Source organism: Cololabis saira, chromosome 6, assembly GCF_033807715.1.
Source record: "Cololabis saira isolate AMF1-May2022 chromosome 6, fColSai1.1, whole genome shotgun sequence".
Lineage (NCBI taxonomy): Eukaryota > Metazoa > Chordata > Actinopteri > Beloniformes > Belonidae > Cololabis > Cololabis saira.
In genome coordinates, this window is record NC_084592.1 from 38,588,894 (window position 1) to 38,611,180 (window position 22,287).

General features: G+C 46.6%; 1 protein-coding gene across 1 annotated transcript in view; it reads left to right on the forward strand.

Annotated features, from left to right (window-relative positions):
* Positions 1 to 22,287, forward strand: part of ttn.2 (titin, tandem duplicate 2) — a 201,301-nt gene that overhangs the window by 149,998 nt on the left and 29,016 nt on the right. The window contains exons 209-220 of the mRNA XM_061722952.1: positions 77 to 379; positions 460 to 765; positions 1,064 to 1,351; positions 1,485 to 1,775; positions 1,972 to 2,259; positions 2,347 to 2,934; positions 3,104 to 3,208; positions 3,295 to 3,492; positions 3,611 to 3,907; positions 4,059 to 4,643; positions 4,730 to 5,032; positions 5,160 to 22,253. Coding sequence (XP_061578936.1) covers positions 77 to 379; positions 460 to 765; positions 1,064 to 1,351; positions 1,485 to 1,775; positions 1,972 to 2,259; positions 2,347 to 2,934; positions 3,104 to 3,208; positions 3,295 to 3,492; positions 3,611 to 3,907; positions 4,059 to 4,643; positions 4,730 to 5,032; positions 5,160 to 22,253 — 20,646 coding nt within the window. The remainder of the gene's footprint in view (positions 1 to 76; positions 380 to 459; positions 766 to 1,063; positions 1,352 to 1,484; positions 1,776 to 1,971; positions 2,260 to 2,346; positions 2,935 to 3,103; positions 3,209 to 3,294; positions 3,493 to 3,610; positions 3,908 to 4,058; positions 4,644 to 4,729; positions 5,033 to 5,159; positions 22,254 to 22,287) is intronic.

A 22,287-nucleotide genomic window follows, 5' to 3' on the forward strand; every position in this document is an offset into this window, starting at 1 on the left:
TTTTGATTGATGAGATGGTATACTGTATCTGCTGATGAATGATGCTGAAAGGAGATATGATAACATCTTCCATCAGATGTTCCTGGGCCATGTGAGCCACCCGTCATCACCAACATTACCAAAGACTCCATGACAGTCAGCTGGAAGGCCCCAGCCAATGACGGAAAGGCGTCCATCCTAGGCTACATGGTGGAGAAACGAGAAGCCACTGAGCTGACGTGGGCGAAGGTTAACCGCCGGCCCGTCATTGACAGAACCATCAAAGCTGCTCAGTTGACTGAGGGCTCTGAATATGAGTTCAGAGTCATCGCCCTGAACAAGGCTGGCTTGGGCAAACCCAGCGACGCATCCAACGCTGCTCTGGCTGTGGACCCTGTCTGTGAGTGTTTGCTTTACAAAACTTGTTGAAAATGAAACTTCAATCTTTTTGACTCATCATTCTCACTTAAAATTATTTAGATCCTCCTGGGCCACCTGCCTTCCCCAAGGTGGTTGACTCAACCAGGAGCTCCATCAGTCTTAGCTGGACCAAACCGGCATACGACGGTGGCTGTGAGATCATCGGATACCTGGTGGAGTGCAAACGAGCTGAGGCAGAGGACTGGAACAAGTGCAACGTCCCAAAGAAACTCCAGGCCACGAAACTCGTAGTAACTGGCCTGATGGACAAAACAGAGTACCAGTTCAGAGTCCTTGCTGTCAACAAGATTGGCTACAGCGAGCCCAGCGATGTTCCTGGAAACCACATGGCCAAGGACATCCTGAGTATGTTAATCAGCTTTCTGTTACGATACTTTGTTTGTAACTTGCTGCTATTTGTGTTATAACCTCAAAGAATAGATTATTTGCAGATGTTTTACTCTAGTAAATCATATTTCAAGTGGTAAGATATTTCAGAGCAAAACATCATAAATGCTGTCAGCAAAAAGGCTAAACATTTCAAATGTTCTGATTTGAAGCAAACACTGAACAGGAAATTAATTCCCCTGCTGAAACTGACTAAATGATGACATGTATCACTAAGATCTGATCAAAGATTGAAGTTCAAAAATCTCTCCTTCAGTCGCCCCAGAGGCTGAGTTGGATGCTGACCTGAGGAAGGCTTTGGTTCTGCGAGCCGGTGTCACCATGAGGCTCTACGTCCCGCTGAGAGGACGCCCGGCTCCAAAGGTGACATGGACTAAGGTGGGCGCTGACCTGAAGAACAGGGAGGGTTTGCTGATCCAGACTACAGAATGGGACTCCTTTGTCATGCTCGAGAACGTCAACAGATATGACGCTGGCAAATACGTGCTGTCCCTGGAGAACAGCAGTGGATCCAAGAGCTACACAATCGTAGTAAAAGTCCTTGGTAAGATTTTCAGCTGAGCTGAAGAGAAGCAAGGAATCTGATTTTAGATAATTGTGCTTCTCCAACCCGACTTATATCTCAGTTTTGTTGACACATCTCTGAGCTGCATATGCTGCTTTTTCCCCCCACTCAGATACACCTGGACCCCCTGAAAACCTGATTGTGAAGGAGACCTCCAGGACCCATGCTAGCATCACCTGGGATGCACCACGGATCGATGGTGGCAGCCCCGTTAAGAGCTATGTTGTAGAGAAACGTCTAGCTGACAGGAAGGCCTGGACCTGTGTGTCGTCAGAGTGTCCAAAGTCCTCCTTCAGAATCACCAACCTGGAGCCAGGACTAGCATACTGCTTCAGGGTGCTGGCTGAAAATGCATACGGCATCGGAGAGGGCTGCGAGACTGCAGGCAGCGTCCGAGCTTCAGGTAGCTTTGCTTAGAAAAGATATTATATTATACACCTCAGACAACTCTATGTTTGAGAGTATCCAGAGCAGAGGTTTGGATTGGATATTTCTAAACTAAGAACAATGAGGAACTTTGTGTCCTCACATGTAGCAGCAGCTGGACTGAAAACACACAAGCCATTTGCTCCCAATAACCCATCCCACCTGTTTTGCAGAGCGGCCCGGCCCAGTGATGGACTTCAAAGCCCAGAATACAACCAAAGACTCAATCACCCTGGGCTGGAAGAAGCCCATCAGTGATGGTGGAAGCCACGTTACTGGTTACATCCTGGAACAGAGTGAAGGCGAGGAGAAGTGGAAGCAGATCATGAAAGGGAAGAGCACCTCGCACACAATTTATGAGTTGAAAGAAGGCCAGGAGTATTTGTTCAGGGTAAAGGCCCTCAACGAGTCTGGAGAAGGACTACCAACGGAGCTCACTGTTGTTGCAAAGGACCAGTTTGGTAAGAAAAATTCATTTTTACCTGCTGTGACACGTTCTTACTTACACTTGGTGCTTTTTCTGATGAGTAAATTCCTTTGGATTTCAGTGCTGCCTGATTGCAACTTGAGCTGTCTGCAAGACGGCTGCTACACAGTAAAGGAGGGCAGCACCACGCGTATCAATATTCCCATTAGTGGCGTGCCCTACCCCGTCATCACCTGGAAAAAGGGAGACATGATGCTCGGCGATACCGGACGCATGTGTGTCGAAGCCTCGCAGGGAGTCACCACCCTGCTGATAAGAGACTGCCATCGAGGAGATGCCGAGACCTTCAAAATTACTGCCAAGAACAGTGCCGGCTCAAAGGAGTGCAAATTCCAGCTGAAAGTGGTGGGAAAACCCGGAATCTGCACCGGACCCATCACGTTTGATGAGATCACTGCCGACGGCATCACCCTGGAGTGGGCGCCGCCCAAAGATGACGGAGGTGCAGAGGTGTCCAATTACATCGTAGAGAAGAGGAGGACGACAGACAACAGGTGGGCTACCGTAGCTTCAGCCATCCAGAAGACCACCATGAGGGTGATCAGACTCCACGACGGAATAGAGTACATCTTTAGAGTGTTTGCTGAGAACAAATATGGAGTTGGAGAGTGTCTGAGGTCTGACGCGGTCATTGCCCAGCATCCATTCGGTGAGTAATGTTCTACGAACTGACTAATATAATAGTTACTTTTCATAATTATTTTATTGTTTGTATAATATGTTCCATCGTTATTAAATGTGTGCGTGTAAAATGCATGACTTCAATGTATTTTCTTCATTGTTAATACCTCCACCTTTATTCTGCCTCCGTCTCCCAGATGTGCCTGGGGCACCTGCTCCTCCAGAGATTGTGAGCATTCGTCATGAGTCAGCCATCCTGACTTGGTCTGATCCAAGGGACTCTGGTGGCTCCCCGATTACTGGTAACTAACTCTTACAAGTATCCTTATGTTGGATAGCGTTTAAACTTGAAACAGTAACCATTTCTCTGATTCTGCGGTTGCTCCAGGATATCACGTTGAATTTAAGGAAAGGAACAGCCTGATGTGGAAACGAGCCACTAAGACTCCTCTGAGAGTGAAGGAATGCAGAGTCACTGGCCTGATTGAAGGACTAGAGTATGAGTTCAGAGTGATGGCCATGAATGTGGCTGGCCTTGGAAAAGCAAGCAAGGCCACAGAGGCAGTGGTCGCCCTTGATCCTATTGGTGAGTTCACTACAATTTGATTATTTTTCCAAAACTGAAGAATTAAATTATTAATAAATTCTCTGGATTTCACTGAAATATTAAATACTTAACCTTTCTTTTATTTGTACTCTGTCAGATCCTCCTGGAAAGCCTGAGGTGATTAATGTCACCAGAAACACAGTCACCCTGTTTTGGACAGCACCCAAATACGACGGTGGCTACAAACTTACTGGCTACATGGTGGAAAAACTGGAGGCTGGTGGTAAGACCTGGATGAAGGCCAACCATGTCAACGTCCAGGGATGTGCATTCACTGTCCCAGACCTAACAGAAGGGGCCCAGTATCAGTTCAGAATCCGGGCTAAGAACGCGGCCGGTGCTGTTAGTGTTCCATCAGAGCTAACCGAGCTTCTGACCTGCAAAGATGAGTATGGTAAGTTGGAAGGTGCACTAAATTTAGAAGTCTCAAAACATGTAGGTAACTAGAAGTTTTTAAAATGTTGTTTATAGTTTTACAAGTGTCATACCATAAACCTCATCATAGTGAAATTTGATGCTTACTTTACACTTCATCCGCTCTGCAGAGCCCCCATCTATCACTATCGACCCAGACATGAGGGACGTAATTGTGAAGGCAGGTGACACAATTGTGGTCTCAGCTTCCAAGATTGTGGGCAAACCTCCACCAACTGCTGTCTGGTCTAAGGGAGGCCGCGAGTTCAAGAGCTCTGACATCATCACCATCACCAGTACCCCCACTTCCTCCACCCTAGCTATCAAATATGCAAGCCGGAAGAACACTGGAGAGTACACTATCACTGCTAGCAACCCATTCGGCATCAAAGAAGAACATGTTAGAGTGAAAGTCCTGGACATACCTGGACCTCCAGGTCCCATCGAAGCATGCAATATTTCATCCGAGAAGTGTACTCTGACCTGGCTTCCACCAGAAGAGGATGGAGGCTCTTCTATCAAGTCATACATCCTAGAGAAAAGAGAGACCGGTCGTCTGCAGTGGACCAAACTAGCCGAGAATATCATGGACTGCAGACATGTAGCGCACAAACTGATCAAGGGAAATGAGTACATCTTCAGAGTGTTTGCTGTGAACCAGTATGGCACGGGAGACTCTAGCCAGTCTGGTCCAGTCAAAATGGTTGACAGTTATGGTAGGTGTACATACAGTAGTTTCTTAGTTTAAAGGTTTTAAAGATTGTGACTAAAAAAATAATTCTTGATGATCTTGTTTTCACAGGCCCACCAGGCCCTCCTTCTATCCCAGAGATTGATAATGTCAGTAGAAATGCTGTCACCATTTCATGGAAAAGACCAGCAAACGATGGAGGAAGTGACATTAGAGGATATTCTGTAGAGAGGAAAGAGAGGAAGGGACTGAGATGGGTGAGAGCCTCTAAGAGGACAGTCCCTGACCTGCGCTGTAAGGTTCAAGGCCTGAATGAAGGTGTGGAGTATGAGTTTAGAGTCACTGCAGAGAATAAGGCTGGATTTGGGGAGCCAAGTGAGCCATCACACCCTGTGATGACCAAAGACATTGTGTGTAAGTAAAACCAGTCTTTGTACAGAACTGAAAAAAGCATTTTAAAACACGGTAAATTTGATCACAGGAAAGTGAGTAAGTGTAGATCAAACTAACTTTTAAAACCTCTTCATTTTATGCCTTATAGATCCACCTGGTCCTCCATCCAACCCCAGAATTACTGAAACAACAAAAACCACAGCTACCTTTGCCTGGGGCAGACCACACTATGATGGTGGTCTTGAAGTGGAAGGATATATCGTTGAGTACAAAAAGGAGGGGCATGATGACTGGGAGACAGAGACACAGTATCCAGTAAAAGTTACTGAATATGTTATTGGTAAACTTCAAAAAGGAGGCAAATATCACTTCAGGGTCAGCGCTATAAATTCTGAGGGAGTAGGTGAGCCTGCAGAGGTTGAGAATGTCACTGAACTGGTGGACCAGGAATTGCTGCCAGACTTTGAGCTGGATGCTGAACTTAGAAGAACTCTGGTGGTCAGATGTCGTGCTTCAATCCGTCTGTTTGTACCCATCAAGGGTCGCCCTGTTCCTGAAGTAATTTGGAGTAAAGATGATACAAACTTGAAAATGCGCGCACACATTGACACCACAGAGTCGTACACTCTACTGGTTATTCCTGAATGCACCAGATACGATGCTGGGAAATATAACCTCTCTCTGGAAAACGTTGCTGGCAAGAAGACTGGCTTTGTGAATGTGAGAGTTCTGGACACACCAGGTCCACCAGTAAACCTTAAACCAAGAGAGATCACTAAGAACAGCATAAGCCTGCAGTGGGAAATACCCATAATTGATGGTGGATCTAAGATTCATAACTACATTATTGAAAAAAGAGCAGCCACCAAGAAGGCCTATACAGTGCTTAGCACCACATGGCAGAAATGCTCCTTCAAATTTACAGACCTTGAGGAGGGCGCTTACTACTACTTCCGTATCTCTGCTGAAAATGACCTTGGCGTAGGTGAGCCAGCTGAAACCCCTCACCCCATCAGGGTGTCTCAGGCTCCTTCTGCACCAGAAAACCTGTATGTCACTGACGTGACCAACGACAGTGCCAGCCTTGCATGGACCAAACCCCTCCACGATGGGGGCACCTTAATTACTGGATATGTCATCGAGGCTCAGAAAAAGGACACTGATCACTGGGTCCATGTGGCAACCATCAAGGCCTTGGATTACACTGTCACAGATCTGATTGAGGGTGCTGAATACACCTTCCGTATCATGGCTGTTAATGCATCAGGCAGGAGTGATCCTCGTGAGAGCAGGCCTGCTGTCATCAAAGAGCAAACGTCCGCTCCCTCATTCGACCTGCGTGGGGTCTACCAGAAGACTGTCATTGCCAAGGCAGGCGATCGTGTAAAGGTTGAGATTCCAGTGCTGGGCAAACCAAGGCCTGTGGTCTCCTGGAAGAAAGGGGATGTGGTGTTGAAGGAGACGCAAAGAATGAATGTTGAAACCACACCAACATCAACTATCCTTAATATCAGTGAGATCAAAAGAACAGATGGAGGACAGTATTCTATGACTGGAAAGAACATGTTGGGAACAGTGACAGAGCTCATCACCGTCCTGGTCCACGACATTCCAGGTCCACCTACTGGTCCCATTAAGCTGGAAGAAGTCTCGTGTGATTACGTCCTCATGTCCTGGGAGGCACCAGAGAATGATGGAGGTGTTCCCATCAACAACTACATTGTTGAGATGCGGGAGACTACTGGCACCTCATGGGTGGAGTTGGCAGCTACAGTGATCCGCACCACATTCAAAGCAGCTCGACTCAATACTGGAACCCAGTATCAGTTTCGTGTCAAGGCCCAGAACAGATATGGCATTGGGCCCTGTATTGTCTCGGAATCAGTGGTGGCTGCCTATCCATTTGATGTGCCAGGTCAGCCTGGCATTCCTACAGTCACATCTTTCAACAAAGATGCTATGACTATTAGCTGGCATGAGCCATCCAATGATGGAGGCAGTGCTATTTTGGGCTATCATGTGGACAGAAAAGAGAAAAACAGCATTCTCTGGCAGAGGATCAGCAAAGCTCTTGTTGTTGGAAATATCTTTAAATCCACAGGCCTTGTTGATGGCATTGCATATGAGTACCGTGTTACTGCTGAAAATATGGCTGGTCTCAGCAAACCTAGCAAACCCTCCGAGTCTTTGTATGCCTTGGACCCAGTCGACCCACCAGGCAGACCTGTGGCACTGAATATCACCAGACATGAGGTGACACTGTCATGGACCAAACCAGAGAGTGATGGTGGATTTTCTATCACTGGTTACACTGTAGAGAGGAAAGAGATGCCCAATGGACGCTGGCTCAAAGCAAACTTTAACAACATTCTAGAAACTATTTACACAGTCAGTGGTCTGATTGAAGATGCAACCTATGAGTTCCGTGTGTTTGCTCGAAACTCAGCCGGTGCAGTTAGTGCTCCATCTCAGTCATCAGAGGCAATCACCTGCAGAGATGACATTGAAGAGCCCAGGCTTGATGTCGATGCATCTTATAGCAGCAATGTTGTGGTCATGGCAGGGGAGGTCTTCAAGCTTGAGGCCAGTGTAACTGGCAGGCCACTCCCATCTCTGGTATGGACCAAGGAAGGAAAAGAGCTTGAGGATACAGGCAAGCTTGAGATAAAGACATCTGACTTCCATACAACTCTTACCAACAAAGACTCACTGAGAAGGGATGGTGGTGCCTTCACATTGACTGCCAGCAATCCTGGTGGTTTTGCTAAATTTATATACAACGTCAAGGTGCTTGACAGGCCTGGACCACCAGACTCGCTTACTGTTACCGATGTGGCTGCAGAGAAATGTGTTCTTAACTGGCTACATCCAACACATGATGGAGGGGCCAAAATTGAGTATTTCATCATTCAGAAGCGCGAAACCAGTAGGTTGGCATGGACAAATGTTGCCACAGATCTTCAGGCAAATAGGTTCAAGGTCACTAAGCTTCTCAAGGGCAATGAGTACATTTTCAGAGTCATGGCTGTTAACAAGTATGGTGTGGGCGAACCTTTGGAGTCGGAACCTGTCATATGTGCCAACCCTTATGTTGTCAGCGACCCACCATCACAGCCTGAAGTCACCACAATCACCAGGGACTCTATGGTTGTATGCTGGGAGCGCCCTGAACATGATGGAGGAAGTAGAATTAATACATACATAATTGAGAGAAGGGATAAAACTGGTCTTCGCTGGGTGAAGTGCAACAAGAGGACAGTAAGTGACCTGCGATTCAAGGTTTCAGGTCTCACAGTTGGACATGAGTATGAGTTCAGAGTTCTTGCTGAAAATAATGCTGGTTTAAGCCAGCCTAGTCCTTCCAGTCCATTCTACAAAGCCGTAGACACAATTTTCCAGCCTGGACCTCCAGGTAACCCCAGAGTGCTGGACACCACCAAGTCTTCCATCACACTTGCTTGGAACAAACCTGTCTATGATGGTGGTTCTGAAATCACTGGTTATATTGTGGAGACTTGTCTGCCTGAGGAAGATGAATGGACAATCCAGACTCCCAAGAGGGGATGGACAGCCACTTCTTTCACTATCACCAACCTCAAGGAAAACCAGGAATACAAAATCAACATCTGTGCCACTAACTGTGAGGGAGTGGGTGAGCCTGCTGCTGTTCCGGGAACCCCCAAGGCTGAAGACAGACTGCTTCCCCCAGAAATTGAACTTGGAGCAGAACTGCGCAAGGTTGTCTGCATCAGAGCCTGCGGCACCCTCAGACTCTTCGTCCCCATCAAGGGTAGACCAGCACCTGAAGTTAAATGGTCACGAGAGCATGGAGAATCTCTTGACAAAGCAATTATTGAAATAACCTCATCATTCACCACTCTTCAGATAGAAAATGTTGACAGATTTGATGGAGGTAAATACTTAGTGACTGTAGAGAATGCTTCAGGGAGCAAGACAGCATTTGTTAATGTCAGGGTTCTAGATACTCCTGGGGCACCTCAGAATCTGAACATTAAAGAAGTCACCAGGGATTCGGTTTCCCTTGTTTGGGACGCACCGCTCATTGATGGGGGGTCAAGAGTCCGCAGCTACATTGTGGAGAAGCGCGAATCAACCAGGAAGGCCTACTCAACTGTCTGTGCCAGTTGTCATAAATCTAGCTGGAAAATTGGAGACCTGGAGGAAGGAAAACAGTACTTCTTTAGAATCCTGGCTGAAAATGAGTTTGGCATCGGCCTCCCAGTAGAAACTACTGAACCAATTAAAGTGTCAGAGAAGCCTCTACCTCCAGGCAAAGTATCCCTCCTTGAAGTAACTAGCACCAGTGTTACACTGTCTTGGGAAAAGCCGGACCACGATGGTGGAAGTAGGATCACAGGCTATATTGTAGAGATGCAGAGTAAAGGTAGTGAGAAGTGGACCCAGGTCATGGTGGTAAAAACCAATGGGGCTCAGGTCACTGGGCTTACACAAGGAGAGGAGTACATGTTCCGTGTCTCATCCATGAACGAAAAGGGTGTCAGTGACCCACGTTCTCTCAATCTACCTGTGGTGGCTAAAGATCTGGTTATCTCACCAACCTTCAAACTGCTTTTCAGCACTTTCAGCGTGCTAGCAGGAGATGACCTAAAAATAGATGTACCATATGCTGCCTGTCCTAAGGCTGAAGCAACTTGGCTGAAAGATGGCATTATTCTTAAGGAAACAACAAGAGTTAATGCTGAAGCCACTGACAAAAACCTTCACCTGGTCATTAAAGAGGCTTGCAGAGATGATGTTGGCACATACACTATCAAACTGACCAACGCAGCTGGAGAGGCTGCTACAGATATCAGTGTTTTGGTACTAGATAAACCTGGTCCTCCCACTGGCCCCATTAAGTTGGATGATGTCACTGCTGACAGTGTGGTCTTGTCTTGGAATCCACCACAATATGATGGTGGTTGTGCCATCAACAATTACATTGTAGAGAAGAGAGACACATCAACCACCAATTGGCAGATTGTGTCAGCAACAGTTGCCAGAACTGTAATCAAGGCGGCTCGTCTGAAAACTGGATTTGAGTACCAGTTCAGGATCGCTTCTGAGAATAGGTATGGCAAGTCCTCATTCCTGCTTTCTGAGACCATAGTTGCTCAATATCCGTTTGAATTGCCCAGTTCACCACGTTCTGTTGTGGTCCAGTCAGCGACCAAGGAGACCATGGTCGTTGTGTGGGATAAACCCAGCAATGATGGCGGAAGCAAAATTCTGGGATACCACTTAGAACTTAAAGAGAAGAATAGCATACTGTGGGTGAAACAGAACAAACAACTTATTCCAGAGACTAGATTCAAGGTCGTTGGCCTCGAAGAGGGTATTGACTATGAGTTCAGGGTCTATGCTGAGAACATCGTTGGCATCAGCAAAGCCAGCAAGGTCAGTGAAATGCAAGTGGCCAGAGATCCATGTGAAAGACCTGGAAAACCAGAGGCTGTTATTGTAACAAGAAACCAAGTGACACTCAGATGGACCAAACCAGACTATGATGGTGGTATCAAAATCACAGGTTATGTTGTTGAGAAGAAGGAAGAAAGTGGCCGCTGGATGAAAGCCAGTTTCACCAACATCATGGAAACAGAATTTGTTGTAACCGGACTTACAGAAGATCATATTTACGAGTTCCGTGTTATTGCCAAAAATGCGGCAGGTGTCTCTAGCCAACCATCCGATTCTACTGGAGCCATCACTGCCAAGGATGAGGTAGATCCACCCAAAATTGACTTGGAAGCTAAGTACTCCCAGGCTGTGGTAGTTAATGCTGGAGAGACTTTCAGGCTTGAAGCTGCCGTATATGGTAAGCCGGTCCCCACTGTGCACTGGCTGAAAGATGGCCACCAAATTACAGAAGCAGCTCGCACAGATATCAAAAACACAGACTTTACAGCTTGTATAGTTGTTAAAGAAGCCATCCGTGTTGATGGGGGTCAGTACACGTTGAGGGTAAAGAATGTCGGAGGAGAGAAATCTGTTAACATTTATGTCAAAGTATTGGACAGACCAGGTCCACCTGAGGGCCCCATCTCTATCTATGGGGTAACCAATGAAAAGTGTTCGATTTCCTGGAAACCCCCTTTGCAAGATGGAGGTAGTGATGTTTCCCATTATATTATTGAAAGGAGGGAAACCAGCAGACTTGTTTGGACTGTGGTTGAACCAAAAGTTCAGACATTGAATCTGAAAATAACTAAACTTCTCACTGGTAATGAGTACATATTCCGAGTGATCCCAGTCAACAAATATGGTGTTGGTGAGCCTCTGGAATCTGATGCAATGATTGCCAAAAATCCATTTGTGACTCCTAGCCAACCAACAGAGGTGGAGGTCTCCACAATTACTAAGGACTCTATGGTGGTGACCTGGGAGAGACCCGCTGCTGATGGTGGTAACCCCATCCAGGGATATGTTATTGAGAAACGTGACAAAGATGGAGTGAGGTGGACCAGGTGTAACAAGCGCACTGTGAGTGAGCTCCGCTTCAGAGTGACTGGGCTAATTGAAAACCATAGCTATGAATTCAGAGTTTCTGCTGAGAATAATGCTGGAGTTGGCACACCTAGTGCATCAACGGTGTACTACAAAGCACTGGATCCCATCTTCAAACCAGGCCCACCAAACAATCCCAAAGTAGTAGACACATCTAGGACCACTGTGTCCCTGGCATGGGGAAAACCCATCTACGATGGTGGTTGTGAGATTCAGGCTTACATTGTTGAAGCATGTAACGGGGCTTCTGATGAGTGGTTTATGTGCACTCCTCCCACTGGAATCACTGACAACAAGTTTACAGTGAAAAAGCTGCTTGAGAAGCATGAGTACCAATTCAGAGTTTGTGCTATCAACAAAGTTGGTGTTGGTGAGCATGCTGATGTGCCTGGAAAAATTCTCATGGAGCAAAAACTGGAAGCTCCTGATCTTGACCTGGATGCTGATATGAGAAAAATGATCAACATCAGAGCAGCAAGCACCCTCAGGCTGTTTGTTCCTGTGAGAGGACGCCCAGCTCCTGAGGTGAAATGGGGCAAGGCTGAGGGTGAGATTAAAGAAACGGCCCAAATTGACATTACAGGCACTTACGCGTCACTCGTCATCGAGAATGTGGACAGATTTGACAGTGGCAAATACACCCTGACTGCAGAAAATGCCAGTGGAATGAAGTCGGTCTTTATCAGTGTTAGAGTACTGGACTCACCTAGCCCACCCACTAACTTGATGGTGAAAGAGATTACCAAGAACTCTGTCTCTCTCACATGGGAGCCTCCTCTTCTGGATGGTGGCTCAAAGATTAAGCATTACATTGTTGAGAAGCGTGAGAGTACCAGGAAGGTTTACTCCACCATTACCACCTGCAACAAGATGTCTTGGAAAGTTGAGCCTCTTCCAGAGGGTGGGATCTTTTTCTTTAGAGTCTTGGCTGAGAATGAATATGGTGTTGGTCTCCAAGCTAAAACTCCAGAACCAATTAAAGTTTCTGAGAAGCCTCAACCACCTGGTAAGGTGAGCCTTGTTGACGTCACTCATAGCACTGTTTCCCTAACCTGGGAGAAGCCTATACATGACGGCGGTAGTAGAATCAGTCATTATGAAGTTGAATTGGCTCCAAAAGACAGTGATACTTGGTCTTTGTGTGCCAGTGTGAAGGCTCTGGAGACTACAGTGACCAACCTTATGAAAGGAGAGGAGTATCACTTCAGAGTTATAGCTGTTAATGACAAAGGCAAAAGTGACCCAAGACAATTGGCTCAATCAGTTGTAGCAAAGGACCTTGTTATAGAGCCTTCTGTTAGACCCAAAGTGAGTTCCTACAGTGTTCAGGTAGGGTATGACCTCAAAATAGAAGTTCCAGTAGCTGGTCATCCAAAGCCAACCATTGCTTGGACCAAGGATGGAGCAGCCCTTAAACAGACCACCAGAGTAAATGTCACTGACTCAGCACATCAGACCAACCTCACCATAAAGGATGCCAACAGAGAAGATGGGGGTATGTACACTATCAGTATTTCCAACCCTCTGGGTTCCAAGGAAGCAACTATAGAAGTGATCACCCTGGACAAACCTGGTCCACCAACGGGCCCTGTTAAGATTGATGACATCAGTGCTGAGAGCGTGACTCTTACCTGGGAACCTCCCACATACACAGGTGGCTGTCCAATCTCTAACTATGTGGTGGAGAAGAGAGACACAACCACAACCAATTGGGTTGTTGTTTCTGCCACCGTTGCTAGAACCACATTAAAAGTTGCCAATCTGAAGACAGGCGCCGAATACCAGTTCAGAATCTATGCTGAGAATAGATATGGAAAGAGTTATGCAATTGATTCAGAGCTTGTTCTAGCACAGTATCCATTCCAGGAACCAGGTCCTCCAGGGACACCATTTGTGTCCTCATATACAAAGGATTATATGGTGGTTGAGTGGCATAAACCCCCATCTGATGGAGGCAGTGTTATCTTGGGCTACCATCTGGAGAGAAAAGAGAAGAACAGCATCCTCTGGACCAAGATCAACAAAATGCTAATCCAAGACTGTAGATTCAAATCCACTCCTCTTGAGGAAGGCATTGCGTATGAGTATAGAGTATATGCTGAGAATATTGTTGGCATTGGAAAATGCAGTAAAGTGTCTGAGGTTTATGTAGCGCGTGACCCTTGTGATCCTCCTGGCCGTCCTGAGGCTCTGATTGTGACCAGACATTCAGTGAAGCTGAGGTGGACCCCACCACAGTATGATGGTGGATGTCTTGTTACTGGCTATGTAGTGGAGAAACGTGACCTTCCTGAGGGAAAATGGATGAGAGCAAGCTTTGCAAATGTCATTGAACATGAATTCACAGTTACTGGCCTGACAGAGGACTGTAAATATGACTTCAGGGTGATTGCAAAGAATGCAGCTGGTGCTGTCAGCAAGCCTTCTGAGACCACGGGATCTATAACAGCCATGGATGAAGTTGAGACACCTAAATGTGAGACAGATCCCATGTACAACCAGACCCTTGTTATTAATGCTGGAGACACATTCAGTCTGGAGGCCAGTGTTGAAGGAAAGCCTATCCCAACAGCTCAGTGGTTCAAGGGACATGTCGAAGTTGAAAACTCTGCAAGAGCTGAGATCAAAAACACTGACTTCAAAGCTTTGCTTGTTGTGAAAGATGCAATCAGAGTAGATGGTGGAGTGTACACCTTGGTTCTGACTAATGTGGCTGGAACAAAGACTGTACCATTCAGTGTAAAGGTTCTGGACAGACCAGGGCCATCAGAGGGACCTCTTAAAATCAGTAATGTTACTGAGGAGAAATGCTCACTCTCATGGCTGCCACCTAAACATGATGGAGGGGCTAGTATTTCTCATTATGTCATTCAGAAGAGAGAAACCAGTCGCTTGGCATGGACTGTTGTCTCCAGTGACTGTGGAGCCACAATGCTCAAGGTTACCAAATTATTGAAGGGCAATGAGTACATCTTTAGAATCCTGGCTGTCAATAAATATGGAGTGGGTGAGCCTCTTGAATCAGAACCTGTCATCATGAGAAATCCATTTGTTACTCCTGGTTCACCTCAGGAACTTGAGATAACAAATATCACCAGGGACTCCATGACTGTCTGTTGGAACCGCCCTGTGACGACAGGAGGTACTGATATTGTTGGATACATTGTTGAAAAGAGAGACAGAGCTGGAGTGAGGTGGACCAAGTGCAACAAACGCAGAGTGACAGATTTACGTTTCAGAGTAATGGGACTCACTGAGGATCATGAATATGAGTTCAGGGTTTCTGCGGAGAACGCAGCTGGAGTTGGCCAGCCAAGCCCAGCTACACCTTACCTCAAAGCCTGTGATCCCACCTTTGAGCCAGGTTCTCCTACCAATGTCCATGTGGTTGACACTACAAACAACTCGATCAAACTGGCTTGGCATAGACCAATCTATGACGGTGGTAGTGAGATTCAAGGGTATGCTGTTGAAATAACTATGGCTGATGAGGAGGAGTGGAGCATATGCACACCATCCACTGGCGTAAACGATACCCAGTTTACCATTAAAAGATTGATAGAACACCAAGAATACAAGGTGCGCGTCTGCGCAATCAATAAAGAGGGTCTTGGTGAGCCCACAGAGATCCAAGGAGTTGTGAAACCCATAGATAAGATTGATCCACCAGAGGTGATCCTGGATTCCGATCTCAGGAAGGGAATAGTTGTAAGAGCAGGCGGATCAATGAGAATCCGCATTCCTTTCAAGGGTCGTCCGACTCCCGAAGTAAGCTGGGCCAAGGAGGATGGTGAGGTGCCCACCAAAGCTCAGATTGAGACGGGTGAAGATTACACACAGCTATCCATTGACATCTGTGACAAATATGATGCAGGAAAATACATACTCAACTTGGAAAATAGTGCTGGCACCAAATCTGCGTTTGTATCTGTTAAAGTTCTGGACACTCCAGGGGCTCCTTTGAATCTTACAGTGAAAGAAGTTAAGAGGGAGAGTGTCACTCTGACATGGGAGCCTCCTGTTATTGACGGTGGCTCAAGAATCAAGAATTACCTGGTTGAAAAGCGAGAGTCCACCAGGAAAGTTTACTCTAATGTGGACAACAAATGCACAAAAACAAGCTATCGAATCACCGGCCTCACTGAGGGAGCTATCTATTATTTCAGAGTTTTAGCTGAGAATGAATTTGGTGTAGGACAGCAAGCTGAAACAGAAGAATCTGTTAGAACATCTGAGCCGCCTCTGCCTGTAGGTAAGGTCACTTTGACAGATGTGACAAAAACCTCTGCATCGCTGTCCTGGGAGAAGCCAGATCATGATGGAGGTAGCAGAATCATTGGCTACTACATTGAGATGCAACCTGTAGGTTTAGAGGAATGGGTAGTGGCGACTACCACCAAAACCTGTGAGGGCACTGTTACAGGCCTCAGTGCAGGACATGAATACCTGTTTAGAGTTTTAGCCTTCAATGAGAAGGGCAAGAGTGACCCTAGACCCCTGGCTGTACCAGTCACTGCTAAAGATGTCACTATTGAGCCCAGATTCAAGATAAGGTTCAACACATACAGTATACAGCACGGTGAGGATCTAAAGATCGATATCCCGGTATTTGGACGTCCTGTTCCCAAAGTTGAATGGAAAAAGGAAGGACATGCTCTTAAGGAGACAACAAGACTAAATGTATCCAGCACACAATCATCAACTAAGCTGGTCATCAAAGATGCAAATAAAGAAGACTCTGGTAAATATACGATCACAGCTACCAGCAGCATTGGAACAGTTACAGAGGAGATTACGGTTATCGTCCTTGACAAACCTGGGCCACCCACAGGACCTGTGAAGATTGAGGAGGTGAGCTGTAATTATGTCACTCTCTCCTGGGAGCCACCAGAGTATACTGGAGGCTGTCAGATCAACAACTACATTGTAGAGAAGAGAGACACGACCACTACTGCATGGCACATCGTGTCTGCTACTATTGCCAGGACCACCATCAAAGTCACCAAGCTGAAGACTGGTGTTGAGTATCAGTTCAGAGTGTCTGCTGAGAATAGATACGGGAAGAGTTCCGCCATTCTATCTCCTGCTGTTATTGCTCAGTATCCATTCAGTGAGCCTTCTGCCCCAGGGACACCAGTGATTACAGCTGCAACCAAAGATAGCATGGTTGTTGAATGGAAACTTCCCACCAACAATGGAGGCAGTCCCATCATTGGTTATCACCTGGAGAGAAAGGAGAAAAACAGTCTTTTGTGGACTAAACTGAACAAGCTTCTAATCCCAGAGACACGATTCAAGACCACAGAGCTGGAAGAAGGTATTGAATATGAATTTAGAGTTTATGCTGAGAACATTGCTGGTCTCAGCCCAGCTAGCAAACTCTCAGAGAGTACTGTAGCCAGAGACCCATGTGACCCACCAGGCACTCCTGAGGCCATTGACATCACCAGAAACCATGTTACACTCCAATGGACTAAGCCCCAGTACAATGGAGGCAGTGCAATCACTGGGTATGTAATTGAAAGGAGGAAGCACCCAGACACCCGCTGGATGAAAGCCAGCTTCACCAACATCATTGATACCCAGTACACCATCACTGGTCTAACCGAGGACTGTATTTATGAGTTCAGAGTAGTTGCTAGGAATGGTGCGGGTATTTCCAGTCGCCCATCTGAGAGCACAGGACAAATTACAGCCAAAGATGAAATCGAGGCTCCAGACGCCACCATGGATTCTAAATTCAAAGATCTGACTGTTGTTAGTGCTGGTGAAACTTTTGTCATTGATGCTGACTACACTGGCAAGCCTCTGCCTGAGGTCACATGGTTAAAGGATGGAAAGGAAATTGACAAAGCCACACCAAGAATGGAGGTTAAAACCACACTCACACGTACCATCCTGACAGTCAAGGATTGCATCAGAGTTGATGGTGGCCACTTTGTCCTCAAGCTTGTCAATGTGGGTGGAGTCAAGATGATTACAGTTAATGTTAAAGTTCTGGATAGACCTGGTGCTCCAGATGGCCCATTAGAAGTCAAAGGGGTTAAAGCTGAGAAATGTTATCTTCATTGGAACCACCCTACCCACGATGGTGGAGCAAGCATTTCTCACTACATAATTGAGAAGAGAGAAACTAGTCGTTTGTCATGGACAGTAGTTGAGCCAAAGATCCAAGCAATCAGCTACAAAGTCACAAAACTTCTCCCTGGCAATGAATACATCTTCCGAGTCACTGCTGTGAATAAATATGGTGTTGGTGAGCCTTTAGAATCAGAGCCTGTGATTGCTCGTAACCCATTCACTGTTCCCAGCGCCCCTTCCACCCCAGAGGCTGGTGCTATCACTAGAGACTCCATAGTGCTTACTTGGGAGAGGCCTGAGGACAACGGAGGAGCGGAGATTGAAGGTTATGTTCTCGAAAAACGTGATAAAGATGGTATCAGGTGGAACAAGTGCAATAAGAAGAGGCTAAGTGACTTGAGATTCAGGTGCACTGGCCTCACAGATGGACACTCATATGAATTCAGGGTCTCAGCTGAAAATGCTGCTGGAGTGGGAAAACCTAGCTCACCAACACAGTACATAAAGGCATGTGATGCTACTTATCCACCAGGACCACCAAATAACCCCAAAGTCACTGATCATTCTAGCACGACAGTCTCACTGACCTGGACCAGGCCTATCTATGATGGCGGAGCCTCAGTTACTGGATATGTTGTTGAAATGAGGGAGGCAGGAGAAGAGGAATGGAGTGTTTGCACACCTTCAACTGGGGTTCAAAACACCCACTACACAGTGAAACAACTAAAAGAGAATGCAGAGTACAAGTTCCGTATTTGTGCTGTTAACTGTGAGGGAGTGGGGGAACATGTGGACCTGCCTGGGTCTGTGGTTGCTGCAGAGAAGCTTGAAGCTCCTGAGATTGAACTGGATGCTGACCTGAGGAAAATGGTCAATGTCCGTGCCACTGCCACCCTACGACTATTTGTGACGATCAGAGGAAAGCCTGAGCCTGAAGTCAGATGGTCCAAGGCTGATGGTACTCTGAATGAACGTACTCAAATTGAAGTTACCAGCTCTTACACAATGCTGGTGATTGAGAATGTTGACAGATTTGACACCGGCAAATATGTTCTAACCCTTGAGAACCTCAGTGGCTCAAAGTCAGCGTTCATCAATGTTAGAGTTCTGGACTCCCCTAGTGCTCCAACCAATCTGGAAGTTAAGGATGTGAAGAGAAGTTCTGTCTCTCTTTCATGGGAGCCTCCTCTAATTGATGGTGGAGCTAAGATATCCCACTACATTGTGGAGAAGAGAGAGCAGAAGAGAATGGCTTTTACCAGTGTTTCCACCAACTGTGTAAGGACCTCTTTCATTATTTCTGACATGCAAGAGGGAGGCCGCTATTATTTCCGTGTGTTGGCTGTGAATGAGCTAGGAGTAGGTCTGCCTGCATTCACGGATCAAGTAAAGATATCTGAGGCTCCGTTGCCTCCTGGTAAAATTATTTTGCTTGATGTGACTCGTCATACTGTCACCCTTTCCTGGGAGAAACCTGATCATGATGGAGGCAGTAAAATCACAAGCTATATTGTGGAAATGCAGCCCAAAGGAGATGACAAATGGACAGTGTGCAGTGATGCTAAAGCATTGGAAACTACTATTGATGGACTCACAACTGGAGAGGAATACTCCTTCAGGGTGATTGCTGTGAATGATAAGGGCAAAAGTGATCCCAAGCCTTTGGCTGCCCCTGTGGTGGTGAAGGACATGACAACGGAGCCCATCATCAACCTGTTCTTCAACACATACAGTGTAAAAGCAGGAGATGACTTGAAGATTGATGTTCCTTTCAAGGGCAGACCGCAACCTGAGGTATCCTGGAAGAAGGACGGTCATGCACTTAAGCAGACAACCAGGGTGAATGTTGTTAATTCTAAGACCTCATCCAAGATTATCATCAAAGATGCCATCAAGGACGACGTTGGGAAGTATGAGATCACACTGATTAACTCAGTTGGCACCAAGAGAGCTGAAATCTCTGTTGTGGTCCTGGACAAACCTGGCTCACCCAGCAACATTAAAGTGGATGAGGTGAGCGCTGACTTCATCTCTTTGTCCTGGGATCCTCCAACTTATCATGGTGGATGCCAGATTAACAATTATGTGGTGGAAAAGAGGGACACTACAACCACCACATGGCAGATTGTCTCAGCCACAGTGGCCAGGACATCAATAAAGGTTTCTCATCTCACTCAAGGAACAGAGTACCAGTTCCGTATTGCAGCTGAAAACCGTTACGGCAAAAGCCATGCCATCGACTCTGCCCCTGTTATTGCTCAGTATCCATTTGAGCCTCCCGGCCTTCCAACCAACCTCCATGTTGACAATGCAACCAAAACTAGCATGCTGGTAGTATGGGGCAGACCTGGCAGTGATGGTGGAAGTCCAGTTACTGGTTACCACATTGAATGCAAAGAGCAAAGCAGCATCTTGTGGACCAAAGTCAACAGAGGTCTGCTGACTGAAACCCAGTTTAAGATGACTGGTATTGAGGAAGCTTTGTTGTATCAGTTCAGAGTCTATGCTGTGAATATTGCTGGCATTGGTCCATGCACTAAGCCCAGTGACCCAGTCGCAGCCAGAGACCCATGTGAATCTCCACGTAACCTCAAAATCACAAACATTACCAGAAACTCAGTTTCCCTCTTCTGGGATGGCCCAGAGTATGATGGTGGTATAAAAATCACTGGATACATTGTGGAGTATAAAGAACTTCCCAGTGGTCGCTGGTTGAAATGCAACTTTGCCAATCTGCAAGACACCTATTTTGATGTAATGGGCCTCACAGAAGATGTCCAGTATGACTTCCACGTTATTGCTAAGAATGCTGCTGAGCAGCTGAGTGTTCCTTCAGAAAGCACTGGCCCTGTCACCGTCAAGGATGATGTAGACCCTCCCACTATAATCTTGGATGATAAATTCTGGCAGTTGGTTGTCATCAAGGCTGGAGAGCTTATTAGAATTGATGCTGAAATCACAGGGCGTCCACTCCCAGTCATTACCTGGTCTAAGGATGGAAAGGAGATTGATGCAAAGGCCAGGTGTGAAATTACCTCTACCAACTTCACAACCACTCTGATTGTTAGAGATGCCATCAGGAGGGACTCTGGCCAGTACGTCTTGACTCTGCACAATGTTGGTGGAACCAGGTCTGTGGCTGTTAACTGCAAAGTTCTGGACAGACCTGGACCTGCCTCAGGACCTTTGGCAGTGTCTGGCCTTACTGCAGAGAAATGTACCATAACATGGGGACCTCCTAATGAGAATGGCGGTGCTGAAATCATGCATTACATTGTCGAGAAACGTGAGACAAGTCGCCTTGCTTGGACTCGGGTATATGGTGACATGAAGGCAACTACTTGTAAAGTCACTAAGCTGCTTAAAGGTAATGAATACATCTTCAGAGTCAGGGGAGTCAACAAATATGGAGAGGGTGAGGCTCTGGAGAGTGAGCCCACAAAAGCCATGGATCCATTCACTGTAGCCGCAGCTCCCACTAATGTCGAGGTCACCTCAGTTACTGGTGAGGCAATGACGATTTGCTGGGAAAGACCAGTTTCTGATGGTGGTAGCAGTATCTCAAGCTATGTAATTGAAAGGCGAGAGAAGACTGGCCTCCGCTGGGTCCGTGTGAACAAGAAACCTGTTTATGACCTCAGAGTAAAGGCTTCAAACCTTCGTGAAGGCTGTGAGTACGAATACAGAGTGTTTGCAGAGAATTCTGCAGGCCTTAGTGCTCCTAGTGCCCCTTGCCAACTCACCAAGGCTGAAGACCCACAGTTCCTGCCCTCACCTCCTGCTAAGCCCAAAATCATCGACTCTACAAAGACCACAGTCACACTGTCATGGCATAAACCACTATTTGATGGCGGAGCACCTGTGACTGGTTACAGGGTAGAATACAGAAAGGCATTTGATGATGAATGGATTGTTGGAGTCCATAACACCAAGAACACAGAGTTTACAGTGGTGGGACTGACACCGGGGGAAGAATATGTATTTGTCGTTAAGTCCATTAATAAGATTGGAGTCAGTGAGCCCAGTCAAGAGTCGGACGAACAGATTGCCAAAGAAAAAGAGGAAGAACCAGTCTTTGAGATCAGCAATGAGATGAGGAAGACTCTTATTGTTAAAGATGGAAGCTCATTCATCCTGAAGGTGCCCTTCAGAGGCAAACCTATCCCCAATGTTGCTTGGACTAAGCCTGACATTGACCTAAGAGTCCGTGGTGTCATCGACACAACAGACACCTACACTTCAATCACATTAGAAAAAGCAACTCGCCAAGACTCAGGAAAATACACCATCACCTTGTCCAGTGTAGCCGGAACCTCCTCATTGACTCTAAGTGTCAGAGTCCTGGACTCACCTGGACCTCCTGCCAGTGTGGAGGTCAAGGACGTGACAAAGACTTCTGCCACTGTCCACTGGGACACTCCCGAGAATGAGGGAGGAGGACCAGTCAAGAATTACCTTATTGATTTCCGTGAGGCCAGCAAGAAAGGCTGGACTAGGTTGACTGACACATGCCACAGACTAACATACAAGGTGACAGACCTGAAGGAGGGAGAAGTCTACTACTTCAGAGTGACAGGCGAGAATGAATATGGCGTTGGTGTTGCTGCAGAGACCAAAGAGGGAACCAAGATCACAGGTATTGAGTCTAGTTTTTTTTCTGTAATTTTTGT